The 24,000-nt window shown below is 43.9% G+C and overlaps 1 protein-coding gene across 1 annotated transcript in view; it reads left to right on the top strand.

The window, feature by feature from the left end:
* strn3 (striatin, calmodulin binding protein 3) overlaps positions 1–24,000 on the top strand; it is a 45,961-nt gene that overhangs the window by 4,397 nt on the left and 17,564 nt on the right. Inside the window, exon 2 of the mRNA XM_039785454.1 lies at positions 19,095–19,198. Coding sequence (XP_039641388.1) covers positions 19,095–19,198 — 104 coding nt within the window. The remainder of the gene's footprint in view (positions 1–19,094; positions 19,199–24,000) is intronic.

Below are 24,000 nucleotides of genomic sequence, written 5' to 3'. Positions count from 1 at the left end.
CCTCCAACTGAGCTTGAAGACGTAGATGTGACGTGAGCAACCTGTCTGAAAGTGTGAAGTCTTCTGGTAGCTGTGCCGAGAGAAATCTCAATCATTCCCAATCTTACAGAGACGGAGAGCGTAGGTATATGTAAGGAGATAACATAGGCACAGGCTAATTACTGATCACTAACATGCTAGTTAACATTAGTCATTAAACCTAAACAGATAATAGAAGTCCAAACTGCCTGTGAGCTTCTCCTGTACTATACGGTAATTCCTCTACTGTGTGACAGTAAGTCTCGTGGTTATGACCCAATCGTTAGCCTATTGTTATAAAAGCGTCTGCTACGGAGCCATAACGTGAGGTACAAGGTAATGGAGCCTTTTATACATTGTCGTGTTTCTTTAGAAATAAACAACGGACAAATAGAGTCTTTAAACGCTTCAGATGTAAAGTTATTCTCTGTCAAAGTGACGTCAGAATGAATGGGAGTCAATGGGATGCTAACGCGAGGTGATGGCTTGGTAGCATCAGAATGGCGCCATAGGAGGTTCGAGTTCTGAAGCGAAGCTTACCCCCCCTTGGTTGCCATCAGAGCGACCTGGAAGATATGAGGAGACATCAGGAGCCCAAACTTCCTGCTTCAGTCTCCTCTTAAAGGGACAGTTGAGATGTTTTGAAGTGTGGTACATACTCGGTGTATTACCTCGATTCACGGGCGGGGGCAGCAGCTAAGCGGATTTTAGACGCATCTAAAAAAACAATAACATCAATATCAGTTTGAAGTGTACACTATATTTACAATATCTTCTTCTTCTTACGACGGAGAACTGAAGCCGTTATCTCTAACCTGACTCCTCCAGATGGATCGCTTCCCATTAGCTCGGCATATCCATCTGGGAACTTTCCGTTGGAGAACTTTTGGGAAGGGGCGAAAACCCTGGTTAGCTGATTGGATAAACCATCTGTCTATCACCTATGTTGGTGATAGATGGGCCAAATCAACCAATCAGATCAACGAAGCGTATGAAAATACAACCACGAGCCAGGCTACCCCTGCTGCTGCTGCAGGCAGAGCATAGCTCGTTAGCTCAGCAAGCTAGCAGCATGTCGGTAAAGGAAATTTGCCGTTTGTGTAACGAGAATTTAGGAATAAAAGGCCCCATTTCAGGTTCCCGGTCCATATTCCAAAAGAAGGATCCAAGAGGAAAAAGCATTAGCGAGCGGCTAACAGAATTAGGGCTACAACTGTCTGAAAATCCTGGTCAGCTGATTGGATAAACCATCTGTCTATCACCACCTAAACCCTCCTCAAAACCAACGCTGATTGGTCGGTCGTTTTGGCGAACGGCTCCAAATTGTCTCTTATCTCAAGATGCCAGACTGATCTGCGAGTGGAGAACTGGAGCTCGCCAGATCAGGACGCTCTCACCAGGCTACGTTATCTCTGCTCTCTTCAACACCACCAGACTCCTTTGACAAAAACAGTGATTTTACCTCTCAGGACACAGGAGCTGCTGCTCTACTGCTGCCTCCATCGCAGAGTTCACGTGTGTCAAACTCGAGGCCCGCGGACCAAATCCGGCCCCTCGCACATTTTTGATCGACCCGCCTAGTTTTTGTCACTTTTGTTGATGCTTTTTAAAGTTTTTGTCGTTTTTTTTTTTCTGTAAAGGCTTATATCGACCAAACTGTAAGTGGGAAGACTAAATAACTACTACTATTGTTGTGTCAATTCCTGATTACAAGCTATACTGAGCACTCAAGCCTAAATTCACTCAGGGCACTCAAAGCACTCCCAAACTGCAGGGAGCAACCATGCAAACAACTGATAAAAGCATGTCAGTATATACTATACATATCTGGCCTTTGGTGGGATTCTCATTTCCCAGTGTGTCCCTTTTTTTTTTTTTTGTGGAGTTTAGTTTTACCCGACTGGCTGAGTCAGTTTGTGTTATTGTGTGACTTGTATAACTTAGATAACGGCTTCAGTTCCCCGTCGTGAAGGGCTGTCTGCAGGCTGAGCAGCTTTTGGGGATTTCCACCAGATGCCTAACAGCTGTGGACCGGCTCCGCTGCGTGCTCCCACCGTCTGTAAATACCCACCAGGTCCTGATTTGCTGCGGCCACGACTGACGGCTGTAGTCGCGGTGACCCAACGAGATCTCGCCAATTCAGGTAGAATAGAACCACCAAACCACCCACCAGTTAGTCTCCATCCAGAGCAGTAGAGGTGGAAACGGCTCTGTGCTGTGTGTTCAAGGTGTAGTAGCAGGGAGATATGATCCACCGGGAGCACGCTGGATTTTATTTTGAAAATTAACCGGATGTTTTATTTTGTTTCTGTGCTGGACTTCCTGTCCCACGCTATCTGCCGTGTGCGGAGTTGCTGCGGCGCTCTCCGGCGTCCGGCAACAGTAGAAGCTCTGCCTATATCTGCTCCGGAGGGCTGCAGAGCGCCGGAGCTGGGACGCAGCCGTTCTGCAGCCGGTGGAAATACCCGGTTAAGGCCATAAGCTCAGTTTATGGTCGCCGCGGTGTTCCCGGCATGATTTGGCGTCACCCCAGCTGTCGTTTCCAGTGCGAAGGCTCCGCGGCGCGTGGTCGTGCGTCTCTGAATTTTTGTAACTGCGCGCCCACTGCCTCTACAAACATCTGTGTAATTCTTCATTACTATTCTTCTTCTTCGTACAGACCACAGTAGGGATCGACCGATAGATCAGCCTTAGCCGATGACAGGCTGCTGATTGTAATTGAGCCGATATTTATTTGGAGCCGATGCTGCTTTTTGCTCCCTCAGTTTACATCATAAAAATGTAAACTCTGCCACTCTGGATTTGTTTTGGGAATCTGCTCTGCCATTTCTTTAAAAATAATTAACAAAAACACAGATCAGTGTCACTTCTGCAATCACCTTACATTCATATCACCCAAATGTGTGCAGTGTGCATCATATGGATGGGTGCGCTGCATGTGCAACTGTGCAAAGGTAAACAGGGTTCCAAATTGGCACCGTTTACCAGCCAAATACTGGTGAAATATGCAAGTGGCTGGTAGATTTGCTTCACTCACCAGCCAAAAAACCCAATGGTAATCTATTGAGTGGCTGGTAATATTTGAACATGCATTAGCCCATTGGCTGGTAGACGAAAAAGTTAATTTTGAAGCCTGAAGGTAAAAGGCTTTCATCACCATCTACAACACAGCCTTGATGATGCATTGCTTGTATAGGCCGATACACGTAAAAATGCAAATTTAGGCCCCGATATATCGCACACACACACACACCTAGACACACACAGACACGCACACACACACCTAGACACACACAGACACGCACACACATACCTAGACAAACACAGACACACACACAGCCGGCTGGTGTCTGTGTTTCACATTACATTTTGCATTTTCTTTTTTTTTCTTGTGTTAAAACGAAAGTGTTAAAGGAAATGTGACAGCTGAAGGTGTTTTTAACTGATGATTTGTTTCAGTTTTTTTTTAAGTTCAATGATTGTAATATTTTTTCAAAAAGTCAACAAGGAATCGGCTTAAAATATTGTGATTTCAATATCAACCCCAAAAAAGCTGATTTATAAAAAAAACCTTAGGAAATGGACAGCGTCCGACACGAACACACACGTCTATTAACTGGATAATAGAGCCGTAGAGGATATATCGTAGGAGGTCTTTCAACTCAGGACAGCTCCTCTTCTCACAGATACAGAGAGGACTGGAGACGAGAAGTTTAACTGACACGTAACCACGAGCAGCTTGGTGGGAAATGAAGAATCAATGCCACCTGTCTAGTAGTTTTCATCTGAGAGACGCTGTGATTGGTGGATAGGATATGGAGCGGGGGACTGACAGCGACATAACCAATCGCACTATGACAGAAATGAATGGAGCCTGCTGGCAGTCTGGCACATGTGGGTGCTCAGTATTTCCTGTGGGTGCTCAGTATTTCCTGTGGGTGCTCAGTATTTTGTATTTTCCGTGGGTGCTCAGTATTTTCCGTGGGTGCTCAGTATTTTCCGTGGGTGCTCAGTATTTTCCGTGGGTGCTCAGTATTTTGTATTTTCCGTAGGTGCTCGGTATTTTGTATTTTCCGTAGGTGCTCGGTATTTTGTATTTTCCGTGGGTGCTCAGTATTTTCCGTGGGTGCTCAGTATTTTCCATGGGTGCTCGGTATTTTGTATTTTCCGTAGGTGCTCGGTATTTTGTATTTTCCGTGGGTGCTCGGTATTTTGTATTTTCCGTAGGTGCTCGGTATTTTGTATTTTCCGTGGGTGCTCAGTATTTTCCGTGGGTGCTCGGTATTTTGTATTTTCCGTAGGTGCTCGGTATTTTGTATTTTCCATAGGTGCTCGGTATTTTGTATTTTCCGTAGGTGCTCGGTATTTTGTATTTTCCGTAGGTGCTCGGTATTTTCCGTGGGTGCTCGGTATTTTGTATTTTCCGTAGGTGCTCGGTATTTTGTATTTTCCGTGGGTGCTCAGTATTTTGTATTTTCCGTAGGTGCTCGGTATTTTGTATTTTCCGTAGGTGCTCGGTATTTTGTATTTTCTGTAGGTGCTCGGTATTTTGTATTTTCCGTGGGTGCTCAGTATTTTGTATTTTCCGTGGGTGCTCAGTATTTTGTATTTTCCGTAGGTGCTCAGTATTTTCTGTGGGTGCTCAGTATTTTGTATTTTCCGTAGGTACTCAGTATTTTGTATTTTCCGTAGGTGCTCAGTATTTTCCGTGGGTGCTCAGTATTTTGGGTACCGTTTCGGGTCTGTTATTTTCGTGGGTGCTCAGTATTTTTCCGTGGGTGCTCAGTATTTTCCCGTAGGTGCTCAGTATTATTCGTGGGTGCTCAGTATTTGCATTCGCAGGGTACCTGTATTTGTCCGTAGGTGCTCGTATTTTCCTGTGGGTGCTCTGTATTTTCTCGTGGGTGCTCAGTATTTCTGTGGTTGCTCAGTATTTTTCGTGGGTGCTCAGTATTTTCGTGGGTGCTCAGTATTTTCCGTGGGTGCTCAGTATTTTCCGTGGGTGCTCAGTATTTTCGGGCGTGTGGGTGCGTATTTTGTGGGTGCTCAGTATTTTTTGTGGGTGCTCAGTATTTTCCGTGGGTGCTCAGTATTTTCCGTGGGTGCTCAGTATTTTCCGTGGGTGCTCAGTATTTTCCATGGGTGCTCAGTATTTTCGGCGCCTGTGGTACCGTCTGTATCGGGAGTTTTACGAGCTGCGAGGCTCTCGTGTTGTCTTCCCGTCAACCAGCAGCAACTTTTAGATTTTCTGGGTCAACGTTTTAATAACAACATTTTGTTGTTCTTTTTTTGACACTTGTCGATTTCCCCGCTGTTTTTGTACAGCAATACAGGAAAAAGCGAGAGGAAGAAATCGTTTGAAAAAAGTTCGGAAAAACGACGAACGTTCAAACATCAGAGAGAAAAAAACTTTTTTTTTAAATGTTTTTTATTTATTTATTTTTAAGCAACAAAAGTTGAAAAAAGTGACAAATGTTAAATCGTGAGTTGAGTGCTTGTACCTGGAAAGTTCAAGGTCACCGTGTTTACCTGGCGAGTGGCCACTACATGTTTTAGGAGAGAGGGGGTGGGGGGGAGAGAGAGGAGAGGGAGAGGGAGAGGGAGAGAGAGAGAGAGAGAGAGAGAGAGAGAGAGAGAGAGAGAGCTGCAGGACAGCCGGCTGTAATGAGGCGTCCTGGCCTACTGGGCCCGGCTCTGACAGCCTGATCCCAGCTGGAAGCTAAAAGTAGACTGGCCTGAAATAACTCACACAGAGACACACAAACACACAGAGACACAAACACACACACACAGAGACACACACACAGAGACACACAGACACACACACAGAGACACACACACACAGAAATGCATACACGCACACACACACAGAGACACAAACACACACAGAAACACAAAACACACACGCAGAGGCACACACAGACACATGCACACACAGAGACACACACATGCACAGACACATGCACACACAGAGATATGCGCACAACACACACACACACACACACACACACACACACACACACACAAAGATACACACACACACACAGAGGCTGAGGTTCAACTGCCTGTCGGTCACAAAATGAAGACATTAGAGCAACGTGACGACTTTTTTCTTGTTCGTTCAAAGTTTATATTGTTATTTTTACTGATGTTGCGATCTTTAATGGATCATTTATCAATTATTAAATTAATCACCAACTATTCTGATAATCCATTACTCAGTTTGAGTCATTTTTTATGATAAAACAGGTAAACTTGTGTGATGTCAGCGTGTTCAATGTGAATATGTTTCTAGTGTCTTCTCTCCTCTGGGACAGGAAACTGAAGATCTTTGAGACATTTGAGGATGTCATCTTGGGCCTTTTTGGGAAACGCTGATCCACATTTTTAGAGACCAAACGACTCATCCATTCATCCAGAAAATAACCCACACATTAATCCACAATGAAAATAAATGTTAGTTGCTTCTCTCGCCAAAATCAGAAGCTTCTTTTGAAGTTCTTGTCACTTAGTCAACATTTTTTGTCAGGGTTTTTCAACATTTTTGACGCTTTTTATTTATTTGATTCGGCTGAATATTTGGGCTTTTTGACGGGGTTCTGGTTTCTGCCGAACCTTTGAATTTTTTCCCAGCGAACCGAACCCTACGCTTGCACTCGGCGCGCTACGCTGGTCGCCGTAGTGACGCCGCCATTGATTACGGGAAGGTGTTTACGTAGGTGGAGCGTTCAATGCAGCAGGCTGTGAGGAAGTGGACATGGAACTGGTTCAATGCAGCAGGCTGTGAGGAAGTAGACATGGAACTGGTTCAATGCAGCAGGCTGTGAGGAAGTGGACATGGAACTGGTTCAAAGCAGTAGGCTGTGAGAAAGTGGACATGGAACTGGTTCAATGCAGTAGGCTGTGAGGAAGTGGACATGGAACTGGTTCAATGCAGTAGGCTGTGAGGAAGTGGACATGGAACTGGTTCAATGCAGTAGGCTGTGAGGAAGTGGACATGGAACTGGTTCAATGCAGTAGGCTGTGAGGAAGTGGACATGGAACTGGTTCAATGCAGTAGGCTGTGAGGAAGTAGACATGGAACTGGTTCAATGCAGTAGGCTGTGAGAAAGTGGACATGGAACTGGTTCAATGCAGTAGGCTGTGAGGAAGTGGACATGGAACTGGTTCAATGCAGTAGGCTGTGAGGAAGTGGACATGGAACTGGTTCAATGCAGTAGGCTGTGAGGAAGTGGACATGGAACTGGTTCAATGCAGTAGGCTGTGAGAAAGTAGACATGGAACTGGTTCAATGCAGTAGGCTGTGAGGAAGTGGACATGGAACTGGTTCAATGCAGTAGGCTGTGAGGAAGTGGACATGGAACTGGTTCAATGCAGTAGGCTGTGAGGAAGTGGACATGGAACTGGTTCAATGCAGTAGGCTGTGAGGAAGTGGACATGGAACTGGTTCAATGCAGTAGGCTGTGAGAAAGTGGACATGGAACTGGTTCAATGCAGTAGGCTGTGAGGAAGTGGACATGGAACTGGTTCAATGCAGTAGGCTGTGAGGAAGTGGACATGGAACTGGTTCAATGCAGTAGGCTGTGAGGAAGTGGACATGGAACTGGTTCAATGCAGTAGGCTGTGAGGAAGTGGACATGGAACTGGTTCAATGCAGTAGGCTGTGAGGAAGTGGACATGGAACTGGTTCAATGCAGTAGGCTGTGAGGAAGTGGACATGGAACTGGTTCAAAGCAGCAGGCTGTGAGGAAGTGGACATGGAACTGGTTCAATGCAGTAGGCTGTGAGGAAGTGGACATGGAACTGGTTCAATGCAGTAGGCTGTGAGGAAGTGGACATGGAACTGGTTCAATGCAGTAGGCTGTGAGGAAGTGGACATGGAACTGGTTCAATGCAGTAGGCTGTGAGGAAGTGGACATGGAACTGGTTCAATGCAGTAGGCTGTGAGAAAGTGGACATGGAACTGGTTCAATGCAGTAGGCTGTGAGGAAGTAGACATGGAACCAGAGGTGTATAGTCCAGGTGCCAGAAAGTAAAAATCCTGCCATGTTTTTGGATCTGCCTCTACATCTAGAACAGGTGTTTTCACTAACGAGCTCATCTACCTGGTAGAGGAGCTGGTTTAGTGATGGTTGGGACAGCTGCTGGACAGGATTTCTACTTTCTGGCACCTGGACTATACACCTCTGCATGGAACTGGTTCAAAGCAGTAGGCTGTGAGGAAGTGGACATGGAACTGGTGACCAGAAAAAGTTGTTTGGCAGAACTTTCAGTCAAAAGAAGGCCATTCAAGTTCAGCTACATGTTCAGTTTGCAATGCTGATTGGTCTGGTGGTGGCAGTAGCTCAGTCAGTAGGGAGTTGGGCTGGGAACCGGACCAAAAGTATGATGGTGGACTGGTAGCTGGAGAGGTGCCAGTTCACTTCCTGGGCACTGCCAAGGTGCTCTTGAGCAAGTCACCGAATCCCCAACTGCTCAGGGCGCCTTTCCATGTAATGGGCAGCCCCCCCCACTCTGACATCTCTCCATTAGTGCATGTAGAGGTACTGAGCATGTGTGTGTAATTCAGGCCTGTGTGTAATATGTGTAATAACAATGGAGTGAAAACATTGTAATTTCCCCTTGCAGGATTAATAAAGTACACATTATAAAAAAATGTAATTAAAAATGACACAACATGGCTTGAGTTGTGCATGCAAGAAATCTCCAGACAGCAGCCAGAATGCAGCAACTTCAGGTACGGCAAAGGAAGGACAGTCCCTGTTTACTTCATTCATGTGTTTACTGTGTTCATGGACTGAGGATGGGAGGAGGAGTCAGCACCATCTCAACCAGGGGGTTCAGGATTCAGCCGAACCCCAAAAATCTGGATTCAGTGCATCCCTAGTTTTTATTGCTAGTTGCAGCCCTAATTTTGAGGAAGTTTTTTTTTTTCCCGTGTGATGACTAGGGGTCGACAGATAATGTTTTTTTCAGGGCCAATACCGATACAGATAATTAGTAGTTAATTAAACTGATATTTGGAACCGATATGCATTTACTGTACAGTAAGAAATCTAATCTTTTAGTCAAAATGAACAATTGAGAATGTTACGAACTACAACGCAAAAGTTTTGTTCAAATGCTTGAAGCAATTATTTTATAAAACTGAAACTTTAGTCTTCATACACAGCCAAAAGAATGAATAAATAAAAACCCACATTAGCTTCCTGAAGTTGTAAACAGTTGGTTTACAGGTGTTGCAGACTTCTTACTGAGCCCTAGCAGAGTCAAAAATGTATTTGAATTGACGATCTGTCTGGTCCTTCTGTTCTCTCCCCTCTTTTTCTCTGTTTCTTTCTCTCCTGTCTCTCTCTCTGTCTCTCTCTCTCTGTGTGTCTCTCTCTCTTTCTGTGTCTCTCTGTGTGTCTGTCTCTCTCTCGCCTATCTCTTTTCTCTCGACGTCTCTCTGTACCTTTTGTCTCTCTCTCTCTTTGTCTCTCTTTCGCTCTCTGTCTTGTTCTCTTTCTCTCTCTCTCGTCTGTCTGTGTTTTCTCTTTTTTTTCTCTCTCTCTCTCTTTTTTCTCTCTTTCTTTTTTTTCTCTCTCTCTCTCTTTTTTTTTGTCAACCCCCAACCATCATCAAAAAATTACCCAATTTCTTCCCTCTTATTTTGCCAACCCATCATTGGTCGATCCTAGTGAGGATGGTATCAGAGTATTTGTATGTGCGTGCTAATGGCGCCGTTGTTGGGAGGAACGGGCCTGATGCTCCCCCGTGTCTATCCTGATCTGTCATCCTGGTAAATCTGGGCCACTGAGCTCACCCCCCCCCCACCCCCCCACCACTTGCCCTCTTCTTCATCATCATCATCATCACCCCCCTCTGAGCTCTGACCTCACTCCTGCTCCCTGAGGAGCGCTTGATTCATGCTCAGCAGGTGCAGCGGGCGGGGAGGGGGTGACGTGACTTCAGGCCTAAGCCGAGAGACTTATTAGCAGCTGACTTCCCCAGATTACTGCCTCGGCCAAACAAACACTGCTCAGACTTCTGTTGTCGCTTTCAGGATTAAGTCTGGATATCTGTGGGAGAAGTTCAAGAGGTTTCAAGTCACCAGCTGGTCTGGAAGCTGATGTCTTTTTGTCACACCATAGAAATAAAATGGATAGAAAGGCCGTTCCCATTCAAATCAACGTAGCAGAACGGTCAGAGCGGCAGCCACGTTAACGTATAAGCTTCCGGAAAGACGCGTAGCTGAGGTTACGGGACGAATGAGTCGAACTTAATGCTTCCTCCACACAGAGCACAGCTATCTCCAGATGAGTAAGTTAACAGCTTTGTTCGGCTCGTTTTCTGCGGGAAATGTGGCCATGGGTTAAGGCGGAGTTAGCAATCCAACTAACAAGTCGTCCACCGGCAGGCCAGTTTGCTGGTTATGCCGTGCTCTAACGTTAGCGGTCTGCTGGGTCTAACGTTAGCGGTCTGCTGGGTCTAACGTTAGCGGTCTGCTGGGTCTAACGTTAGCGGTCTGCTGGGTCTAACGTTAGCGGTCTGCTGGGTCTAACGTTAGCGGTCTGCTGGGTCTAACGTTAGCGGTCTGCTGACCCACTGCTGCTGGGTCTAACGTTAGCGGTCTGCTGGGTCTAACGTTAGCGGTCTGCTGGGTCTAACGTTAGCGGTCTGCTGGGTCTAACGTTAGCGGTCTGCTGGGTCTAACGTTAGCGGTCTGCTGGGTCTAACGTTAGCGGTCTGCTGACCCACTGCAGCTGGGTCTAACGTTAGCGGTCTGCTGACCCACTGCTGCTGGGTCTAACGTTAGCGGTCTGCTGACCCACTGCTGCTGGGTCTAACGTTAGCGGTCCGCTGACCCACTGCAGCTGGGTCTAACGTTAGCGGTCCGCTGACCCACTGCAGCTGGGTCTAACGTTAGCGGTCCGCTGACCCACTGCTGCTGGGTCTAACGTTAGCGGTCTGCTGACCCACTGCTGCTGGGTCTAACGTTAGCGGTCTGCTGACCCACTGCTGCTGGGTCTAACGTTAGCGGTCTGCTGACCCACTGCTGCTGGGTCTAACGTTAGCGGTCTGCTGACCCACTGCTGCTGGGTCTAACGTTAGCGGTCTGCTGACCCACTGCTGCTGGGTCTAACGTTAGCGGTCTGCTGACCCACTGCTGCTGGGTCTAACGTTAGCGGTCCGCTGACCCACTGCTGCTGGGTCTAACGTTAGCGGTCCGCTGACCCACTGCTGCTGGGTCTAACGTTAGCGGTCTGCTGACCCACTGCTGCTGGGTCTAACGTTCCGCTAGTTTATATCCTTGTCGTTCCACTTTCCAGGATTGCTCCAGTGCTGCTGGAAATTCTGCAGGATGCATGTATTTTCAGTATAAATTCTGTGGATTTGTGAGGACTACGGTTAACTGCTCCTCAGATCTCTGCAGGGTAAATCCAGACAGCTAGCTAGAGAGTTTTCTATTGCACCACTATTTTTGCAGCAGCTCAGTGCGGAGTTTAGCACCGCCCATGACGATTCTGATTGGTTTAAAGAAATGTCATTAATAGGGCTGCTCGATTTATGGAAAAAAATATAATCACGATTATTTCAGTCAATATTGAAATCACGATAATTAAACACGATTACACGTTGACTTCTGGAAAGACGTAATTATTTAACTTAAAAAAACGGTGGGAAAAGTTAAATAAATCAACAGTAAAAAAAAAAAAACACAACTGTGAAATTTACAGTAATACTTTTCCTATTTAAACTTTATTTTTTAAATTTAGAACACAGGAGAAAATAAGAGTTTACTTGCAAAACGTAATGAGCTAAATAAGTTTTTCTCGATTCTGTTTTTGTGATCATTGGGAGCCGAAATCACAATCACGATTACATTTCGATTAATTGCGCAGCCCTAGTCATTAAACCGGAGCACGTTTTCCTCCCATGCCCGAATGCTATGTGGAGTAGCCAGACCCTCCTTCAGCGTGCTTTGGAGGAGGGTCTGGCAAAGCGAGACTAGCGGTCAGCTGAGTTAGCGCTGGGTTTGTTGCTTCAGATTCATGTCAGAAGATGAAATAAGATCTGAGAAGAAAGCTACGTGTAGATTATGTAACAGCTCGGGCTCAAAGTGCAGTGACACGGCAAACATTAACTCGACACGAGACTGACTGACTGGCGACCGTCGTGACCGTGGAGAGTCCCGGGTACACGGTACAAATACTGTACACCAACTGCAGGACAGTAGAGTAAAATCAGGCCCCCAGAAACACTTTGAAGCAAATTAGACATAGCAGCCAAACAGTGCATCTTTTTGGGCGCTCTGCGTTGCTTTGCAACGTTTTGTAACTATGTGGGCACAGTTTTTTTTTTTTTTTAAAAATGTTTAGCAGTGGGGGAAGGTCCGGTCCATAGACTAATACAGGACCTACAGACTGATACAGGACCTATAGACTAATACAGGACCTATAGACTAATACAGGACCTACAGACTAATACAGGACCTATAGACTAATACAGGACCTACAGACTGATACAGGACCTATAGACTAATACAGGACCTATAGACTAATACAGGACCTATAGACTAATACAGGACCTATAGACTAATAGGACCTATAGACTAATACAGGACCTACAGACTGATACAGGACCTATAGACTAATACAGGACCTATAGACTGATACAGGACCTATAGACTAATACAGGACCTATAGACTGATACACGACCTATAGACTGATACAGGACCTATAGACTGATACAGGACCTATAGACTAATACAGGTCCTATAGACTAATACAGGACCTATAGACTAATACAGGACCTACAGACTGATACAGGACCTACAGACTGATACAGGACCTATAGACTAATACAGGACCTATAGACTAATACAGGACCTACAGACTGATACAGGACCTATAGACTAATACAGGACCTATAGACTAATACAGGACCTATAGACTAATACAGGACCTACAGACTGATACAGGACCTATAGACTAATACAGGACCTATAGACTAATACAGGACCTATAGACTAATACAGGACCTACAGACTGATACAGGACCTACAGACTGATACAGGACCTATAGACTGATACAAGACATACAGAATAATATAAGACATACAGAATAATACAAGACCTATAGACTGATACAAGACATACAGACTGATACAGGACCTATAGACTGATACAGGACCTACAGACTGATTCAGGACCTACAGACTGATTCAGGACCTACAGACTGATACAGGACCTATAGACTAATACAAGACATACAGAATAATACAAGACCTATAGACTGATACAGGACCTATAGACTGATACAGGACCTATAGACTGATACAGGACCTATAGACTGATACAGGACCTATAGACTGATACAGGACCTATAGACTGATACAGGACCTATAGACTAATACAGGACCTATAGACTGATACAGGACCTATAGACTGATACAAGACATACAGAATGATACAGGACCTATAGACTGATACAGGACCTATAGACTGATACAGGACCTACAGACTGATACAGGACCTATAGACTAATACAAGACCACAATCTCAACTGGCTAGATATCCCTGAGTGACAGCGATATTCTCCAACATGCACTCTAACAATGCAGCCCTGTTTCTGATACCGTTTGGGGGCAGAAATGTTGCCGTGGCAAACGACAGAGGAAACCCTGGGACATTGTGCGTTGCTTTGCAACATTTTGTGTCTCTGTGGTAACCTAAATTTCCAGCTCTTGGTGGTTGTTTTGAGAGTCTTTGTTACCGTTGTGTGGTGAATCACCGTGGTTGTTTCGTCTCTTAATCCTGATTTATGGTTCTGGGTACGCGTAGATACGGAACAATCGTTCTGCGTCTTTGTTTTGTGAGTCTGTTTCCATTTTGCTTATATTCGTGGTCTTTCTGCAACTCTTGGTGGTTTGCTTTGGGTCTCTTTGTGGTCGTTTTTATGTTTGCTTGTAGTCGCTCTGCATCGCGTTGCAGCTCAAAAATACCTTTTTTCCCGTGGACTTACGTTGCTAAAAGAGATGTCTGTAAATCATTGGACACATTTTTTTAGTTGGTCACAACTAAAGATGGTCCGATACTGCCTAAAACGCTGGTATCGATATGGGGAAGTAGTGGAGTTTATGCACCGATCCGATACCATGTAATAAAGCCCTGAAGAAAGTCTACGTTAAAGTAGTTTATTTATGTTATTTTTCAGTTATAACTGACTGTCAAACTGGAGAATAAAAGAAAGTTCTGGGGCATTCATCGTTTCTGTTTGTTCATGTTTTACAAAGAGTTTAACCTGAGAAATCATATCACATCCATACAGAGATAGTAGTATACAGCTGTTATACATCATATCACATCCATACAGAGATAGTAGTATACAGCTGTTATACATCATATCACATCCATACAGAGATAGTAGTATACAGCTGTTATACATCATATCACATCCATACAGAGATAGTAGTATACAGCTGTTATACATCATATCACATCCATACAGAGATAGTAGTATACAGCTGTTATACATCATATCACATCCATACAGAGATAGTAGTATACAGCTGTTATACATCATATCACATCCATACAGAGATAGTAGTTATACAGCTGTTATACATCATATCACATCCATACAGAGATAGTAGTATACAGCTGTTTATACATCATATCCCATCCATACAGAGATAGTAGTATACAGCTGTTATACATCATATCACATCCATACAGAGATAGTAGTATACAGCTGTTATACATCATATCACATCCATACAGAGATAGTAGTATACAGCTGTTATACATCATATCACATCCATACAGAGATAGTAGTATACAGCTGTTATACATCATATCACATCCATACAGAGATAGTAGTATACAGCTGTTATACATCATATCCCATCCATACAGAGATAGTAGTATACAGCTGTTATACATCATATCACATCCATACAGAGATAGTAGTATACAGCTGTTATATCATAATGAAATATATGACACACTGCTATCGAATCGGTATCGGGAAGCAAAAAATGGTATCGGACCATCTCTAGTCACAACCCCTTCACGCAAAATGACTAGTTTCATTGTCAGAATTGTACCCATTCTGTCCGATTAACATTTTGATAAGTCTAGAAGAGCCCCGCGATTAAATAATTTAATCCCCATTCTAGTTAGCAAAGCGCTAAACAGGAAGCTACGCTGGTCATCCGGTTACGGGGAAGTTGGACTTTGGTTCTTGGCGGCCGCCAACATCCCTCCAATGATTACCATTTCTTATAATACATCCAGAATATGTATAAAAGTTGTGTGTGTGTGTGTGTAGTGTTTATAGTTTGTGTGTGTGTGTGTGTGTGTGTGTGTGTGTGTGTGTGTGTGTGTGTGTGTGTGTGTGTGTGTGTGTGTGTGTTCAATGTCCTATAAATGTTGATGACTCACAGTGACATCACTGCTGTGTTTTTATTGGAGGAATTTTCCTTTTTTAAATAACTGTCTTCATCAGCAGACATCCTAGACTCTGAACAAGCTTCAGACATTTGGTTGTTAACACTCACACACTCACACACAAACACTCACACACTCACACACAAACACTCACACACTCACACACAAACACACACACACACACACACACACACACACACACACACACACACACACACACACACAAAACACAAAACACACACACAACACACACATACACCCACACAAACACACACACACACACACACACACACACACACACACACACACACACACACACACACACACACACACACACACACACACAGAGAGAGAGACACGCGCGCACACACACACACACACACTCTCACACAAACACACAGATACACACTCACATACACAGACACACACACACACACACAGAGAGAGACGCACACACACACACAGATACACACTCACACACTCACACAAACACACAGATACACACTCACACACACAGATACAGACACACACACACACAGAGAGACACGCGCGCACACACACACACACACAAACACACAGATACACACTCACACACACAGATACACAGACACACACACAGAGAGAGAGAGGCACACACACACACACACACACACACACACACACACACACACACACACAGAGAGACACACTCACACACACACTCACACACACACAGATACACCACACACACACAGAGAGAGAGAGAGAGAGAGGCGCGCACACACACACACACACACACACACACGTCTTATGGTATGTCAGCGGGATCTCTGGGGGGGGTTGTTGGGGATCTGTGGCTGTCAATCACAGAGCCGTCCAATCAGAGCACGGCTGAGTTACTGCAGTCTGTTATGTAGTCCTCCTCTTTTGGCCGGGGTAGGACCTCTGGTTTCCCCGTCGTCATGGGGACCTTCACTAGAAGAAGTCACCCACCCCCCGTTTGCGTCCGAGTCGTCGTCTCCCCCCCCCCCACCCCCCTCGTTGCCATGGGCACCCTGGCAAAGAGCACCCTGTGTGTGTTTGAGTATTAATAGCTCTCAGCCTCCTCGGCCTTCATCAGTGTTTGGTTTCAGGAGCAGCTGCTCGCAGACAGACAGAGAGATGGAGGTACAGACAGACAGAGAGAGAGACAGACAGACAGTCAGACAGACAAGAGATGGCGGGAAGGAGAGACAGACGGAGAGATGGAGGGAAGGAGAGACAGACAGATGAACAGACAGACGGAGAGACAGTCGAATGGAGAGACCGAGAGAGAGAGAGACTGACAAACGGACCGAGTCAGAGCCAGACAGATGAGCAGACAGACGGAGAGACAGGCAGACAGATGGAGAGGCAGACGGATGGAGAGACAGACAGACAGATGGAGAGAGAGAGAGAGAGAGAGACAGATGGAGAGACAAGACCTCCGACACCCTGAGAACCTCTAACTGATGACTCTACCCTCAGGGAAAAGATTGAAATCTATTGGATCCAAAACATCCTGCTTTCTTCACAGCACCTACTGCAGAACCATTCAGCTTCTCAGCTGATCCTCAACACTACAGCAACCTCACAGAGTCAATGCACTGGCACTTTAGGACTTGTAGGCTGCCCTTCAGCACTGGCACTTCATGGTGGCCCAATGGTTAGCACTGTGGCGTCACAGCAAGAAGGTTCTGGGTTTGAATCCAGGTGGTTCCGGGGCCTTTCTGTGTGGACTTTGTACGTTCTCCACCATGTTTGCGTGGGTTTCCTCTGCGTGCTCCGGTTTCCTCCCCCCCACCATCTAAAAACATGTACTAGGTTCTCCAGCCAGTGCCAAGGCACTAGGGTTGGGTATCGTTTGGTTTTTTTTTGATTCCGGTGCTAAATCGATACTTTTAAAACGGTGACGGTGCCTGAACCGGTACTTTTCAATAAAGTTAAAAAAAGAAGAAGAAGAAAAAAAAATAAGGGTAGTAAACAACAGTCAGTGACTTGGTCAAAATTAAAGACTTAATAATAATGTAATAACTATAACAATAATAACTTATTTCACCAGTATATTGCTGTTGAACCCCAGATGGGAAAAGGGTATTTTACAATTACTGTGAATGCACCACGAGGCTACCTGTTTTAAGTGAACGCACCGTCTGTGTGGTTTAATTCCGACCATATAAACATAGTACTACTAGTACTACTAGTACTACTACTGTATATCTATGAATTGGGACAGCGGCAGCTGCTGCTGCGCTGCAGAGCAGACTGTTACATCCTGTTGAAGTCCTCCACAGTGAAATCCAGTCACACTTTACACTGTTTAACGTTAGCTGTCAGCATTTTACCGGTGTTTAATCCAGCTGCTAGCTAAAGGTAGGCTAACGTTACATGCTGTCAGGTGTAGTGTAAAGTCAAGCACCGAAATGAGGCACCGAAAACTTCGTTCTTATTCGGTCTCGTTACTACCGTTTACGTCAAGGTACTGGCTCGGATCTGGAGTTGGTCCCCGGGCGCTGTGATTGGCTGCTCAATGCCCACTGCTCCCTTGAGGGATGGCTTCAATGGGTTAAATGCAGAGAATGAATTTCACTACATGTATGTGTATGTGACAATGAAGTACCTTTACCTTATGACTTGTATGCTGCCCTTCAGCACTGGCACTTTAATAATAATAATAATAATAATAATAATAATAATAATAATAATAATAATAATGAGATATTCCCACCGGGTTCCCATCATGAAGTTTGTTTTTTTAACCTACAGTATGTTTCTCTACATTCTGGTGATTTTTGCACCAAAACTAAAGTCCCCAACATCTAAACACGGTGATTATGAAACAACAGCTTGTGTTATGGCGTCTGTGTTTTTCTGAATTTAAGGTACGACTTGATTTTTTATTTTTTTTTATGCAGATTGCCTCCTTCAGTTTGAAAGGATTAATGGGTTAGATTGGTGTCCCTGCTACATACAAAGCTGGGTCATGAGTTCACCTTTGACTTCTGATAATCGGTTGGTTTGATGACGACATTAATTAACCATCTGTCTTTCTCTGTGTGTGTGTGTGTGTGTGTGTGTGTCTCTCTCTGTGTCTCTCTCTCTTTCTGTCTGTCTCTCTCTGTGTGCCTGTCTCTCTCTCTCTCTGTGTCTGTCTCTCTTTCTCTCGCTGTCTCTCTCTCTCTCTCTCTCTCTCTGTGTCCCTCTCTGTGTCTTTTCTCTCTCTCTCTGTTGTCTGTCTCTCTCTCTCTCTTTCTGTCTGTCTCTCTCTCTCTCTGTGTCTGTCTCTCTCTCTCTCTCTTTCTGTCTGTCTCTCTCTCGGTGTGTCTGTCTGTCTGTATTTCTCTCTCTGTCTCTCTCTCTGTGTGTCTGTCTCTCTTTCTCTTGCTGTCTGTCTCTCTCTCTGTCTCTCTTGCTGTCTGTCTGTCTCTCTCTCTGTCTGTGTCTCTCTCTCTGTATGTCTGTCTCTATCTCTCTTTCTGTCTCTCTGTCTGTCTCTCTCTCTCTGTCTCTCTCTTGCTGTCTGTGTCTCTCTCTCTCTGTCTGTCTGTGTCTCTCTCTCTCTGTCTGTCTGTGTCTCTCTGTCTGTCTGTCTGTCTGTGTCTCTCTGTCTGTCTGTCTGTCTGTCTCTCTCTGTGTGTCTGCAGGCGAGGATAGCGTTCCTGCAGGGCGAGAGGAAAGGTCAGGAGAACCTGAAGAACGACCTGGTTAGAAGAATAAAAATGTTAGAATACGCTTTAAAACAGGAAAGGTAAGAAAACACTGAAGGGGATCCTGGGTCACAACATGAAGAACAACAAGCGCTTTTCTTCGGTCATATTTAAAATATGTTTGGATGTTTTTACATCGCAAAGATGATCATACTAGACACCGTTAATGGCACAAAAAATGTGAGGCTTGTAAACAAATAAAGGAGTTGTTGGGGTCAGTGTAACGCTCATCAGTTCAATTCTCTAAGCACAGACAGTTGGAAAAACACAAAAATTAGTTCAAATATCCAATTTTTCATTTTTTTCCACCTTGACAAATAAAAAAATTGGATTTTGTTTACAATTTTCTGTTTTTTATTCAGAGGATCAGAAATTTAGAAAATTACAAAAATTGCATCTGGGCTCCAATTATTCAATAATACTGCCATGGTATTGTCTCCCTCGTTCCGCCCATAGACTGTATATAATGGCGCTTGTTTTAAATTGCTTTAATGGCTTTTCCCCGACTCATTTCCTGGTTCTCCGTCTCCGTAAACAACATGAAATCAAAGAGATAGTTAACGTTTCCTGCTCCAGATCTCCCACCGTGGTCAGAAAGAACAGGAGGAGACTCTTAGTTTCTCTCACATATATATGACTCTAGAGTCTCTACTCGCTTAGTTTCTCTCACATATATATGACTCTAGAGTCTCTACTCGCTTAGTTTCTCTCACATATATATGACTCTAGAGTCACTACTCGCTTAGTTTCTCTCACATATATATGACTCTAGAGTCTCTACTCGCTTAGTTTCTCTCACATATATATGACTCTAGAGTCTCTACTCGCTTAGTTTCTCTCACATATATATGACTCTAGAGTCTCTACTCGCTTAGTTTCTCTCACATATATATGACTCTAGAGTCACTACTCGCTTAGTTTCTCTCACATATATATGACTCTAGAGTCTCTACTCGCTTAGTTTCTCTCACATATATATGACTCTAGAGTCTCTACTGTCGTTTCTCCCTGGTGTATACTACTTCTCCGCAGTTGACCGTGCGTCTCTTGGCCATACATTTCAGGCCTCAAACATAAGATATAAAACTGTAATTTTTGTGAAGAATCAACAACAAGTGGGTCCCAATTATGAAGTGGAACGAAATTCATTGGCTATTTCAAACTTTTTTAACAAATAAAAACTGAGAAAAGGGTGGAGTGCAAAATTATTCAGCCCTTTACTTTCAGTGCAGCAAACTCTCCAGAGTTCAATTGAGGGATCTCTGAATGATCCAATGTTGACCTAAATGACTAATGATGATAAAGAGAATCCAGCTGTGTGTAATCAAGGTCTCCGTATAAATGCACCTGCTCTGTGATAGTCTCAGAGGTCCGTGTAAAGCGCAGAGAATCATGAAGAACAAAGGAACACACCAGGCAGGTCCGAGATACTGTTGTGGAGAAGTTTAAAGCCGGTTGGATACAAAAAGATTTCCCAAGCTTTAAACATCCCAAGGAGCACTGTGCAGCGATAATATTGAAATGGAAGGAGTATCAGACCACTACAAATCTGACAGACCGACCGTCCCTCTAAACTTTCAGCTCATACAATGAGAAGACTGATCAGAGATGCAGCCAAGAGGCCCATGATCACTCTGGATGAACTGCAGAGATCTACAGCTGAGGTGGGAGACTCTGTCCATAGGACAACAATCAGTCGTATACTTCACAAATCTGGCCTTTATGGAAGAGTGGCAAGAAGAGAAGCCATTTCTTAAAGATATCCATAAAAGTGTCGTTTAAAAGTTTGCCAAAAGCCACCTGGGAGACACACCAAACATGTGGAAGAAGGTGCTGTGGTCAGATGAAACCAAAATCGAACTTTTTGGCAACAATGCAAAACGTTATGTTTGGCGTAAAAAGCAACACAGCTCATCACCCTGAACACACCATCCCCGTTGCAAACATGGTGGTGTGGCAGCATCATGGTTTGGGCCTGCTTTTCTTCAGCAGGGGACAGGGAGAGATGGTTAAAATTGATGGGAAGATGGATGGAGCCAAATACAGGACCATTCTGGAAGAAAACCTGATGGAGTCTGCAAAAGACCTGAGACTGGGGCGGAGATTTGTCTTCCAACAAGACAATGATCCAAAACCCTAAAGCAAAATCTACAATGGAATGGTTCACAAATAAACATATCCAAGGTGTTAGAATGGCCAAGTCAAAGTCCAGACCTGAATCCAATCGAGAATCTGTGGAAAGAACTGAAAACTGCTGTTCACAAGCGCTCTCCATCCAACCTCACTGAGCTCGAGGCTGTTTTGCAAGGAGGAATGGGCAAAAATGTCAGTCTCCGATGTGCAAAACTGATAGAGACATACCCCCAAGTGACTTACAGCTGTAATCGAGCAAAAGTGGGCGCTACAAAGTATTAACTTAAGGGGGCTGAATAATTTTGCGCGTAATATTTCAGTTTTTATTTGTTTAAAAGGTTTGAAATATCCAATAAATTTCGTTCCACTTCATGATTGTGTCCCACTTGTTGTTGATTCTTCACAAAAATTACAGTTTTATATCTTTATGTTTGAGGCCTGAAATGTGGCAAAAGGCAGAAAGTTCAAGGGGCGAATACTGCAAGGCACTGTATATGACTCTAGAGTCTCTACCGCTTTGTTTCTCTCACATATATATGACTCTAGGTCAGCTGCACTGCTGGAGATAATCGCCATCACTCTCTCACTTCTCCCTCGCTCACCAGCTACACACACACACACACACACACACATCACACATGCACACACCAGTGCACCAGTATAACCATCAGGCCACTTGTATGCTACGGAGAAAGCTCTGCGTGCAAAAACCACCGCTGGCTAAACTATTTAAAAATGGCGTCTCTCGCTAGCAACGCGCAGTGATCAGTGACGATTCTTTCCGACCAATCAGCAGCCTGCAGGTTTTCACGTCACCTTTTCGGCTCGCCTCAGCTCGCTTGGAACCTCGACTGAGGAGGTACTAAAAAAAAGGATCTGTTGGCAGGTACCAGGGACTTTTTTTCGTAATGGAAAACCAAAAAAGGCGAGTAGAGTCGAGGCGAGCAGGTACCATGTGATGGAAAAGCGCCATAACAGTCTATGGTTCCGCCTAGCTGCGCCCCTACGCAGTTAATGAGCTGCATATTCCACAAACTAGATGAAGAGAATACCATGGCAGTATTCAATAATTGGAGCTCAGACGCAATTTTGTAATTTTCGCAATTTCTGATCCTCGGAATAAAAAACAGAAAATTGGAAAAAACTGTTTAAAGATCCAACTTTTTTAATTTGTCAAGGTGGGAAAAAAAAAAATGAAAAATTGGATATTTGAACCCATTTTTCTGTTTTTCCAAATGTCTGTTTGTGCTTAGAAAATTGAACTGATAAGCGTTGCACAGACTACGTTTACAAGCTGTCAATTTTCGGGTTATGGTCTGGTTAAGGTCACTATTCTGGTTTCTGAAACATTCGGAATAACCCGTTTACACGCGTGAGCAGAGAGAGTTACTCCTGTATACGTGGAATATGTAATCAAATGGCGATATCCCGACAACCTTAAGACGCCAATAACTTTTGGGTCACCTTCTTATAAATCTCACTATCTCGGTACTTTCTGCCGTCAACAAAAGACATTATATTCATGGTTTTCACCACACTAATAAAAGACATTATATTCATGGTTTTCACCACACTAATAAAAGACATTATATTCATGGTTTTCACCACACTAATAAAAGACATTATATTCATGGTTTTCACCACACTAATAAAAGACATTATATTCATGGTTTTCACCACACTAATAAAGACATTATATTCATGGTTTTCACCACACTAATAAAAGACATTATATTCATGGTTTTCACCACACTAATAAAGACATTATATTCATGGTTTTCACCACACTAATAAAAGACATTATATTCATGGTTTTCACCACACTAATAAAAGACATTATATTCATGGTTTCACCCCTCACTAATGAAAGACATTATATTCATGGTTTTCACCACACTAATAAAGACATTATATTCATGGTTTTCACCACACTAATAAAGACATTATATTCATGGTTTTCACCACACTAATAAAGACATTATATTCATGGTTTTCACCACACTAATAAAGACATTATATTCATGGTTTTCACCACACTAATAAAGAAATTGGTTTCCTCCTCGCTCCAAAAGTGTGGTGCTGTGCTGCGTCTCGCCATGTTTACCTCTACTTCCTGTTTACTTCCGGTATACTGCGCGCAGGTTTTCTGCATTGACATATATATATATATATATATATATAACTAACTATGTTTTCTGGCGCATACAAGAAGTTCCTCTACTCAAAAGACCGATATTCCTTGCGAATAGAACATGCACAGAACACAAATCAGTGTTCCTTTTGATGAGGATATGCCGATATGCGTTTACATGACCGAAATTTCGGGTTAGAAAAGGGGTAACCCAGGTAGCATATTCGGGTAGCTAGGAGGAACGAGGGAGACAATACCGTGGCAGTATTATTGAATAATTGGAGCTCAGACGCAATTTTGTAATTTTCTAAATTTCTGATCCCTCTGAAGAAAAACTGTTTAAAGATCCAATTTTTTAAATTTGTCGAGGTGGGAAAAAAAATGAAATATTGGATATTTGAACCCATTTTTCTGTTTGTGCTTAGAAAATTGAACTGGTAAGCGTTACACGGACCTTGTAGCGTTAGCGAGTAGATGCCATAATCACAGTATTTCTTATTTTATGTGAGGTGTATAGATGATAAAAGTGTTGTTAATGTGGAGGATTTGTTTTTAAAGAAAAGAAATCTATGGATGAGA

The sequence above is a fragment of the Perca fluviatilis genome, chromosome 20 (genome assembly GCF_010015445.1).
Source record: "Perca fluviatilis chromosome 20, GENO_Pfluv_1.0, whole genome shotgun sequence".
NCBI lineage: Eukaryota > Metazoa > Chordata > Actinopteri > Perciformes > Percidae > Perca > Perca fluviatilis.
This window is presented reverse-complemented; position numbering and strand designations above follow the sequence as displayed.